Source organism: Crocodylus porosus, unplaced genomic scaffold, assembly GCF_001723895.1.
Source record: "Crocodylus porosus isolate Cpor-Errol unplaced genomic scaffold, CroPor_comp1, whole genome shotgun sequence".
NCBI lineage: Eukaryota > Metazoa > Chordata > Crocodylia > Crocodylidae > Crocodylus > Crocodylus porosus.
The window spans coordinates 57,388,197-57,399,919 of NW_017728949.1; the positions used below are offsets into that span (position 1 = coordinate 57,388,197).

The 11,723-nt window shown below is 43.2% G+C and overlaps 1 protein-coding gene across 1 annotated transcript in view; it reads left to right on the forward strand.

Moving 5' to 3' along the window:
• The window catches only part of PTPN4 (protein tyrosine phosphatase, non-receptor type 4), a 118,311-nt gene that overhangs the window by 51,714 nt on the left and 54,874 nt on the right, over positions 1-11,723 (forward strand). The window contains exons 11-12 of the mRNA XM_019553569.1: positions 5,982-6,154; positions 9,628-9,696. Of these exons, the coding sequence (XP_019409114.1) occupies positions 5,982-6,154; positions 9,628-9,696 (242 nt within the window). The remainder of the gene's footprint in view (positions 1-5,981; positions 6,155-9,627; positions 9,697-11,723) is intronic.

Genomic DNA, 11,723 nt, shown 5'->3' on the forward strand with positions numbered 1-11,723 from the left:
CCAGCTGACTTCCTGCCCTTTGGGCAGGGGGCTGGACTCGATGATCTCCCGAGGTCCCTTCCAGCCCTGATGTCTATGAAATCTATGAATAGGAAGCTTGAATTTGACATTTTAAGTCTCATGAACATAGAAACAGTTTGTCAGTCTAGAATTTGTGCTCCCTATCCAAACTGTTACTCCTATAAAAATCCAAGATGTACTGTCCACCAGGTAATGCTTAGTCTGTTACTTAAAAAAAAAACAACCAACCAACCTCATCCAGCACCCCGGGAACAAGCAGCAAAAACAAAAATGCAAGCAAAGAAGTTTCATAAGTTTCTCGTTGGTGTTACGTGTACAGGTACAAATAATAGAGGGAAGGAAGCAGGAATTAGAGCAGCAGCTTGGTCAGGGAGGATAGGGCAGGGAGCAGAAGGATGAGCAGATTATTAAGTAAAAGAAAGGGATTAGTGTGGTGCAGGGCTAATTTATGATGACACACCTGCCAAAAAGGTTTGCCCCACTACTTTATGACGTTAAATTAGTTTCGACAGAGATACATATTTCAACAATTTATCTAGATGTCTTGCAGATTTTTTTTTAAAATAGCTCTGTCTGATTTTTTAATAGCTCAAATACTAATCAGATATTTTAATTACAGCAGTCTGCTTCAAAAATCCAGGGACCTCACTTTTTAATTGCTTATTAATTTATTCTCTAACTCAGCATTATATGGCATTAATACAAGTAAAGAATCTGTGTGTAAGTAAGCCTTTGGAAGAATAACTAAGAAAGCTAATACGTTTTCACCATTAAAACTCCCTTAGTTACAGTTATTAGTGGCAGAGCCAGTTATTTAGTATGTACCTGCATGGAGATTGGACACACACCACATCCATGTCCACTTGCGTACCGAGAATTCGAACTGTGGGATTATTTCCTTTCATCTTTTTTTTTTTAAATAGTGACTCTTGCAGCTTTGAGTCTTATCTCGTGGGTCCTCTGCATATGGGATGTCAGGGAGATATATAGATTAATGATCTATTTGAGTTGTTAGTTCACTGTGTTCCTTTTTACTTAAAAGACAAACATCTGCTTAATAAATGACATTGCTTGCTAAGTCCATTACAAAAGGATTTTATGGGCTGTTTATGTTTCTCATTAGAATCTACTTCAGTAAGAAACGAATAGCAGGTCAGGGATGACAGACCTTTACATTGCGCTTCTATTCCTTTCTCAGGCACTATCTTACAAAAGCACTCTGCGCTAGGTTCACCAGTGTAGGTGTAGTATTCACCAGTGTAGGTACTACAAGCACTCAAAATCCCTGCTTACTTGTGGTCTAGTCCTGCAGGTACCTAATTTGTTTTTTCTGGTGGACTTGTGCACGGCCACTGAATTCCTGCCAGTGACTAGGTTACAGTGTTCTTTTTTCACCTGCCCATTTTGGAACAAGGTGATATCCAGTAGTTAGGGCAGTCTCTCTGGAGACTGATATACATTTAAATTCTAGTTTTAAGAAGCAGAACAGGGGGATTTAAAAGTACTCTGGGGATTGTTGTAATCATTAGGCAAATTAATATTAAGGCAGCACCAGTAACTGCTGTGCTGCCTTGTGCAAGGAAGATGGTGAAAACCTGCATTAGCCACCTAACTCCCAGAGGGGGTTCACAGCTATGATCCTGGGAGGTGGCGCTCTTATGCCCAGAGTTGGTGCATAATTCTCTGAGAGGTGGGTTGTTGGTCCTACCTGCCTCCTTGGACTTTCCTATCGGCTACCTTGGGAAACTATCCACTAAGGACATAGTTCCTGTAAATCCCTTCCTTAAGTGCCTCACTCTGCTTACTCCTTGTATTGGGAAACTGGGCCTAATTTGAATTGGGTGATAGGGTGTCTTAAAGCATCACATAAGTTCCCCTTCCAAATTTATGTCATTTAGCCCATGTCTGGAAAGTAGGCTGAACAGCCCTGCACAGGCTATCTTTTGAACTAGAAGCTGTGTGACCACCTCTGTGAAGCACTGTGAGCTGGCTGATTGCGAGTAGGCTAATTGCCCCTGAAACAGCAGAGCTAAACGAGCAAACCTGAGCTAACCTGCAGTAGGTTGCAGAAGCAGCTGCATCAGCTGAGGAGCCAGTCCACTTGGAGCAGTGCTGCCTGGTTGGGGGTGCCAGTTTGCTTTCAGGACACGGCCTTGAAAATTCTCTTCCCAAGAACGGGAGGACTGTCAGGCCAGTACTTCTGCCCCATCAGGGGAACTTTTGCTTGAACAGTCTTGGAATTCCAGGCTTTTAGGTGAGGCACCCTTGAATTTAAATTCTCTCAACTCTTTGGAATCGGAAGCAAATGAGCATCTGTATAAATGTAGCCAGTCTGAGATTTGACTTGCTTTGTCAGAGGACAGATTACTAAAACATGCAGCATTCATCATTGCCCAGCTGATGGCGTTTTTGAGGGAAAACGGTTAGTAGGTCAAACTGAATCTGACAGAATAATTATTTTGGTGAAATATAACTATCGCATCTCATCTGTCTTTAAAGAGTTCAGTGTAAAAGTCAATAAAAATTTTTAGTTTTTTGCTTAGTATTTTGTAATGACAGCTTCCTATTTGCTATTTTTAGGCTTGGCAGAATTTGATTTGTATTTCTAAGCATTTATTTTTATTTTTTATCAATTTAAATTTTCAGGATTGTGTGATATTAGGAGCATGGGGGCAGACAATTTATTAACAATAGTATATTACTATTATAATGCAGTTTAGGTGCCTGCTGTGACATAACTACTATAGGACTGCTGCCAGCTGGGTGGCAGAGCAGCCACCACTCCAAGCTTTGCTCACCGCCAGGTTCCCTCATCTGCTTTGTCTCTTCCTCTTCCTTTGTTCCCAGGCCCCTGGGGTTTCTGGGAGTTGCAGTGCAAACTACAGTCAGCACAGTTCAGTAAGACCGCTCCCCCTGTCATCATCAATCATCATTTGTCTTGCATCCTCTTTCTGTAAATTTAAACCATTAACAATGGAGATATTTTTTTGCCAGTCTGTGAGTGTTCGGTGAAATAGGTATTTTTCAGTGTTTACTGATAAAAAATTGAATCCTGCCAAGCCTAGGTATTTTGGAAGGCTACTTGTAAAGGGGAAGAAAACTCTCATTTTGTAATCCAACACTGTACCAAGGGTAAAGTAATGGTTGCATGAGGGAGGAATGGATCTTAGTTGGTTGGGGAGGTTAGAAGTTCTTTAAAGTTTCCTGAAGTAGGATGCTGCACCAGGTAGAAGTGGGCAGGGGCGGTGCACTAAACCCAGCCTTCTGTATGCAAGAGAGCCAGGTTTTCTTGTTGATCTCCTTTGAAGGACCGTGGGTAAAAACAATCATATGCAGCTTGCTTGACCTCTCCAGGACCTGCTACCTGGGTTCTTTCTCCCTATTTGTAAGTGCAGTAAAAGTTTTATTCATGCAAGCTTGAATCTCCTTCAGCTTAGCAAAAATAGTTGCACCATCTTAAGCAAAGTACAGACATTTGGGGTATTGGGGGGAAGTTAAATCAGTTCAAAATGGCTGCCCAACATCAGGTAAGTCAGGCTTGGTGGGGGGAGGTGGCTAGCAGGGGGTTGGGGGTCCAGCAGGCTGGAGGGACTTGGGGGTCTGCCTGGGTGGTAGGGGGCTAGGTATGAACTGCATTGGGGCAGGCAGGAACTGCAAACTCACAGGATTTTGCTGGGGTCTGGAAGTGCCTGGCAGTGTCCTTGTGGGGGGGAGGGAATCAGAGGCCACATTTAGCCCTCCCACCTCACCTCTCCCTGCACCAGGACTGACTTGTTGGCTCTGGCAGCAGCGAACGCTCATAAAAGTGGCTGTACCGTGAGCAGTTTGTGGGATGGGGGTTGAGAGGGTTGGCTGGCCTGGTGGGAGGTGGGAAGCAAAAAGTAGCCCAATAGGTCCGGGAGGTGAAAAGAGCAGTTTTGGGGCTGGGGTCAGTGGCTGGTTTCTGCCTGCCTTAGGGATGCATGGGGAAAGTGTACAGAAGTTCCATGCACAAATTTGACCTAAATCAAATAAGTTTGATCCAGGTTTTATCTTGCACCGGGTTCTGTAACTTTTAGACCGGGTTGTGTGCATGGAACTTCTGTACAGTTACAGGTTTAGACTGATTGCTGGTCACCGAGACCAAGTTTGTAAATGCATGGTCAGCGTCCCAGGATGAGCTAAGTTTAAATCAGACAGCCATTTTGAACCTGATTTAATCTCCCAAATGTCTGTACTTAGCCTTACTGTTCTTAAACGTTCACATCTGGCATGCATACCAGTTTACTGTCTCTCCTCTTCTCCAGTGCCAGGATTAAGTCTCATTTCGTACCTCACTGTTGTTGGGATCTTGGCCAAGGGCGCCAGGTGCATGGCAGCTCTATTCTCTTTTACAGAATCACGGTTTAATGGTTAAGAGCTTGCCATCTTTCCAGAAAAAGTTTTCAGCATTGTAGTATACTGAGAACTCAGTAGGGAACTCCCCTCTTGTCAGCACGGAGGCGGAAAGGGATCTGGGGGTTATCATTGACTCCAAGATGAACATGGGCCGGCAGTGTGTAGAGGCAGTTAGAAAGGCCAACCGCACCTTGTCCTGCATCCACAGATGCATCTCGAGCAGGGCCAGGGAGGTGATCCTCCCCCTCTGTGCGGCACTGGTCAGGCTACAGCTGGAGTACTGCGTCCAGTTCTGGGCGCCACACTTCAAGAGGGATGTGGGAAACATGGAGAGGGTCCAGAGGAGGCCACTCGCATGATCAGGGGACAAGAGGGCAGGCCCTATGAGGAAAGGCTATGGGACCTGAACCTGTTCAGCCTCCAAAAGAGAAGGCTGAGGGGGGATCTCGTGGCCTGTTACAAACTAGTCAGGGGGGATCAGCAGGCACTGGGGGAGTCCATGTTCCCCCGAGCACCGCCAGGAGTGACCAGGAATAACGGTCACAAGCTGGCAGAGGGTAGATTTAGGTTAGATATCAGGAGGCGCTACTTCACGGTCAGGGCGGCTAGGGTCTGGAACCAGCTTCCAAGAGAAGTGGTGCAGGCTCCTACCCTGGGGGTGTTTAAGAGGAGGTTAGATGAACATCTTGCTGGGGTCATTTGACCCCAGTACTCTTTCCTGCCATGGCAGGGGGTCGGACTAGATGATCTGCTCAGGTCCCTTCCGACCCTAGAAACTACGAAACTATGAACAGGCCCATTTAAGGGAAAATGAGTGTAATAATTATGAGCAAAATGGGTTTAAACACAAGCTTGTAATTCCCTGTGGTTCCTCTGCTTTACCTGGGGCAGGTTAGAATATTAATGTCTCATGTTCTGTCAGGGTTGACAGTAGTTTTACAAAGAGTTTAAATTTTGGATTTTTCTAGGTTAGTTTGAATAGGAATGATCCTGCCACAGGCAGGGGATTAAACTAGATCAGGGATTCTCAATGCCTGGGCTGTGGCCTGGTGCCAGTCTGCAGCACAGTTGGCTGCCGGACTGGAAGTGGCTGCAGACCGGCAAACTGCGGCCCCCCATAGCCAGATGGAGAGGCTGTGGCTCCTTCTGCAGGACCTGTGGCAATGCAGGTTTTGGCTTACCACCCCCGCCTGGGATACAGGTAGCCTTACCTGTCTGCCAGCTGGAAATTTGGGCCACAATTGGCTGTGACTGTTGGGCTACGGTTTGCCAGGCCATGGCTGCTTCCAGGCCCTGGTTTGCCAGGCTGCGGCATAAAAACTTTGGGAACCCCTGAACTGGATGATCTCTGGAGGTCTCTTCCAGCCCTGCTGCTCTGTGATTCTCTGATTCTGCAAAAAGCTTTAAGATATGTAAAATTGGGATAACCCCACTTGAAACATATATTTTGGAACAGAATTCCAAATTGTACCACTTCTGGAAAAAGTGTTTACAAAATGAAAAATAATTATTGTCTTTAATTTTTTTAAGATTATTGGAAAGCATTTTAATTTCTCTGAAGTCAAACCTTTTCTCTTTTTTAGCATGAATCTAGAGAAACATTACTGGGTTTCAATATGGTGAATTATCGAGCCTGTAAGAATTTGTGGAAGGCTTGTGTTGAGCATCACACTTTCTTCCGACTGGACAGACCTCTACCCCCTCAGAAGAACTTTTTTGCACATTATTTTACTTTGGGTTCAAAGTTCCGATACTGGTAAGTGCTGGTTCCGATACCTGGACAGGCGGCGGGGAGCGGTGTCAACAAAATCTGTGAGATGCATCAGTAAATGTAGACTGCTAGTAGTGGGCTTCATTGAAAAATGCCACAATTAAAGTAGTCGTGGGATCTCTCAGTGCTATTTTTCTCTGGCTTCATTCTCAGGTATATGTCATTTTAATACTTTCACCATCAGAAAAGAAATGAAATGGGGAAATAATGATTAATGAGGCTTGAATGTCCTTGCATATCATATTGTAGCATTATAATAGAGATAACTTGGCGTTAGTAATCTGTGCTGCTTATTAGATGCCACGAACTTGCATCATCCATGCGTATGTCATGAAAGCATTTCTTATCTAGAACATCTTAGAATTTTATTATTTCCAGATCAGGAACTGATACCAGGCTGACACATTTTGATTCAATCCTTTAAGGTGTAGATTTTGGTTGCATCCAGAAAGGTGATACTCATCTAGGAAGGTATGAATGAACTCAACATATCTTGTCTCAGAACTTCATAATCTATCAGCCAAAGGTTTTAAAAACTACTTCAGCCCACCAAGTAGGGTGTGTACTGACATGCAATCTAAGCTAAGAAATACGTTAATAACTAGCAACTGCTGTAAGCAATAGGTCATTGTGAACCTATGTTGAAAATGGTTTAGATGTTAATATTGTCAGAGCGTGAGTGTAGTTATTTCAGTTGTGTATAGGTCTGACACCTAACTAATTACATGTTATAATGCTGAAATGACAATGATTCATGCTTTTAAAATTCCCTTTTAACTGAGGGAGTTTTTAAAAATAAAACTGAAGCATTTAGAATTTTGTTACAGGTGATTGGCAGGCTTTATTTCTGTTAGTCGCACACAAATGAATCATTTAGGTAAGCTAACAATTGACAGTTAAAGCAAATGAATTAATGACGGAGTATATCAAAGATGCATCCCATGGTGACCTATCATCCAGCCCGCAGTGCTGCTTGTGGGTCTCCGACTGGCATACTGCATGCAGCATGTGCTGTTCCCAGCCTTACTTGCATGCACACAGCACGCAGAAGCAGGCCTGGCACGTGACACTTTGAGTCAGACCAGCCTTGCGCACTGCATCTGAGGTTGGTGCAGACTGAGCCCACGATCCAGCCCTAAAGGCCAGTCTGATGTAGCCATCACATGCAGCATGTACTGCAGACCAGCCCTGTATGCTGTGTGCTGCACAGGGTTGGGGCCTGGGCACATGCTGCACATGTTGCATCGGGCTGGTCCAGGATGTGTGCTGCACATGGTGCCTATGCTATACTGGCCTTGCACACTAGATCCAGGGTCAATCCAGTTAAGACTCACAGACTGGTCTTGTATGCTGGATCCAGTCCACAGAGCCAGTCAGGTGCAGGTGCCACATGTAGCACATGCCCCAGACCGGCCCAAAGCACCATATGCCATGTGTAGGGCTGAGACTGCAGCACGTTGCATGCAGTTTATGAGCCTGGAGCCAGAGGACATGCTTAAGGCTACACAGGGCTGGTCCAGGGTGCACACAGCACCAGCAGCGGCTGAGCCATGTGTGCTGAATCTGCCATGTGAGGCCAATCTGTAGGCCCAGTCTGGTTTGCAGACCGGCCACATGCCTCTCATCCTGCAGGGTCAGATGAGTTTAACAACCTTGAACTAAAGCATGGCAAGTAGTTTACAGTATCAGTCAGAAAGGGATTCTCGTAACGGGTGCAGATATCTCCTATAGCCATGTCTTGGAAGAATGGCTTAGTAATTAGGGAATTATGGCACAGGCCTAGAATTTGGGAGGCCTGGGTTCAGCTTCTTGACCACGACTTCTTGGGTGACTGCTGGTAAAGTCACTTAACCTCTCTGTATCTAATGTAGAAAATGAGGACACTGGTGCTTTCATTCACAACAGTAATACTATCATTCCTGTGGCTGGTGTGAGGATGCCATATTTTTGAGAAAGATGAATGGCATTACAGCAGTTAAAATGAAAGCCATTTTATGCAAGACAGATGGTTCCATTTAGTTGAGTACCTAAGTCCTGATGTATGTAAGATTTCATCTTTGGAAGGGAAAGTGATGATATTACTATTATAATGCTATTATAATACTATTATAGGGTGTTACTCAAACAGACATATATATTGCTGATTCTTTATTTGTGCCATTTTAGAAACAAATTGGTAATAAGTAAGCTAATGTTAAGATTTCTTTACAAGAATATATAGAGCTCCTACTTGGGGGGGGAGGGGGGGAAGCTATTATGGCTGAGATTCACTTAACTGTTTCCCACAGTTTCCTTTAATTGAGCATGTTGAAAGAGAGGCAGGTAGGCACTGTTGAATAGACTTGGGGAATTAAGGGTTGTAGGCCTTAATATTCCATTCCCCTTTCTGCCACTGAATTGATGCACAGAATAAGGTGAATTATGTAAAAATTGATAACTGTTTTATATCAGCATAATAATTAGAAACAGATCAACTTTGTAACGTGGTCTGACGGTTGTATATTGTACCAGAAGCCAATGAATCCTGAGTACTGAACCCAGATCTGATGTGATTTTGATGTCTCTTTTATTTCCTTTGACTCCATTCTTCCCTTTTCAAATGGGAGCTGTAATAACTTATTATACAGTTCCAAAAAATGTACTGTATGTTTTATAGAACATAGATGCAGTCTGGCTATGTTTGCTTTTTAATTTTCTAATCATATCATGCCTAGTAGTTTTTACCACACTATAGGGGAAAGGTAATTTGCCTTTGAGGATATCTCAATATAGATCCCATTATGGATATATGTGTGCATAAAATGGAATTTAAAATAGCAACATCCACCCAGGCCAGACATATGTGCCTGTAGGAGGGAATAAAAGATGAAGGACATTAAAACAAAAGGCATAAAGCCCTCTGTGTTGCTTCACTTAAAGTCAGTTTTACTTTTCCTTCTGAACTGATTAGTCTAGTGTAGTGAACAGGACCATATTACCTGCTTTGTTAATTGTAAAATTACATTGTCTGTTGTGTTTCTCTGTACACCTGATGTTCAGGGGCAAACAGGAAACCAGGGCATTAACGAGAGAATTCTGGGAGCAATACAGAAGTTGTGCTCTGAGTTTTAGAAATGGTTGTGGCAGGAGGATTTATACAGTATTAAGATGGAGGCGTGGAACCCTACTTTCATTGCATTAAAAAAAAAAGGAAGAGAAGGAGGAAATATTTGATCCCATAGATGGAAGAAGTATTATTTTAATCTCTGTTACAAATCATGTTCTGAGGCAAAATAAGAGATTTTTGCTTTGAATACTTAGATTGAAATTCTCATCAGGTATATTCCACTGGAGTCAGTGAAATTGTTTGGGCATAACTGAGAGTGGAATTTAGCTTTTTGTCTAAGGAAGTATAACTTGTCTGTATTTCTTGAGTAGAGGTATGTTTTTCAGTTCCTTGTACACTTTTATTTTTTCAGTGGGAGGACAGAAGTCCAGTCTGTACAGTATGGTAAAGAAAAAGCAAACAAAGACAGGGTATTTGCAAGGTAAGCTATTTTCATTTGTTTGTACAGAATTTAATCATGGTAATTGTGTAATTGCTAAAATACTTCTGATGGTTTTCAGACACATGAAAGAGCATTTTGGTAAGCCTCCTTTCTGTAGCAGTGTGTGTTAGATGACAATTTGGATGCAATGATTTCTTCTTTTTTGGTTTAAAAAAACTATTTTAGGAGTGTTTTTACCCGTATCAGGGTGTCTAGATTAATTATTGAAATGTTTCTTTTTAAACATGCAGAAGTTGAAGGTAACCTGACAACAGAAAGATAAAGAACTCTTTAGTTTTTCTTTTTTGTGTAATTGTAAAGAAGAATTAGACTGTAATTTCTTCAGGATAGGAGCTGTCTTTCTATCTATACAGTGCCCAGCTCTGTGATATATTAATACTCGATATACTTTTCTCTCCTACAAACAGAGTTTCTTCCGTCAGCCTTTCTGCTGAATGCTTATGAGGGTTTTATTAATGATAATGAAATTGTGCAGGTTTTCTTTTGAATATTTTGCCTTGGGTATCAGATTTAGTATGTGTATATCACTAACTTGTTCATCTGTGTACAGTAATTACCTTGTGGAAATATTGTGTTTGTCTGCAGCTTGTGCTTCCTGCTGGGTACCTCTACAAAACCACAATTCCATAACTGCATTTTTTGAGTGATCTGAATGCTTGATACTCAGCAACGTAATTTTGTAGGAGCTATTTGATCTGTGTTTGTAGTTTTTATTTTGTATTTAACATTGGGGTGTTAATTTATTTTTTAGTTATTTTCAGAAAGTTCTGAACCAGTGGAAATCTATACACTCCTGTTATACTATGGATTTTCTAGATCTCTGTAACTTAGCATTTTTGGCAGGCTAATTTTGGCTCCAGGGAGCACACAGATGTTTAAGGAAATGATGTTTGTTACTCAGTAGGTGGCACTCTTCCCTTTGAGTCAGTTCTGAGCTAACATCTCGTGTTGCCGGGGTCACTATAGCTTGGGAATCCATCTTCTAGGACAGGCTTAAAGCCAAGATTTGTCAAGTCTGGGATCCTTTCAAGTATCCCTAGCATGTGGAATAAGGAGAGAGGTATTTGGCTCTGTCCTAGACGCATTCCATCTTTAATAATAACTTTCTGTATGACATTAGGGAGGAATTTTTAAGTAGTTCAGTACGGTATTGTTCTCCATATAATCTAATTTATTTTATAATGTTGCTTTTAACTGATAAACATTTGTTGAGGGTATTCCAGAGTTGACTTAATATAAATGGTGGATAAAACAGTTACTATTTATAGTTTGCATACTGATTTCTAAAGTGAATTGGGATGATTCAAGGTTAAAAGCAGTATGAAACCCAAGATGTTCATGAAATGCTACATAGAGGATCATAGAAAGTTAGGGTTGGAAGGGATGTCAGGAGGTCACATCTAGCCCAAACCCCTGCTCATAGCAGAACTAGCCCCAACTACATCATCCCTGCCATGGCTTTGTCTAGCTGGGTCTTTAAAACCTCCAAGGATGGCGCTTTTACCACCTCATATTTTCAAGACCTGAAATATAGTGCCTTTAGGACAGGGGCAGGGAAAATATGGCCCACAGGTTGGATCCAGGCCTCCAGGCAATTTCGTCCAGCCCATGGGCATCCACCAATTAATTGTAACCTGCCCTACCTGAGCCTTGCTCCCACCCTCACGCGCAGAAGGACCTGGTCCAGTCAGCACAGTTTCTGGGTGGGACTGTACTGCCACTGCAGCAGTCACATGGGGACCTGCTCCGCTTCCCCGGTGTCCAGCAGCTGCTCATCTCCCTGCTGCAGTGCTTGCTCAGGGCACCGGGTGGGAATGGCAGGGGAGCTGCAGCTGGCTGGGAGCAGGAAGCATGGGGCTGAGGCTAGTAAAAGTGGAGAGCCTGTGCCCAGGGGTGCAGAGGAAGTGTGTAGTTCAGGTGGGCAGGGTGTGAGTGTGATGGAGGGTGAGGGGGGAGACCCCCACATGGCACGCAGCTCCCACTTCCTCCAGTGCTGCCATGCAGTG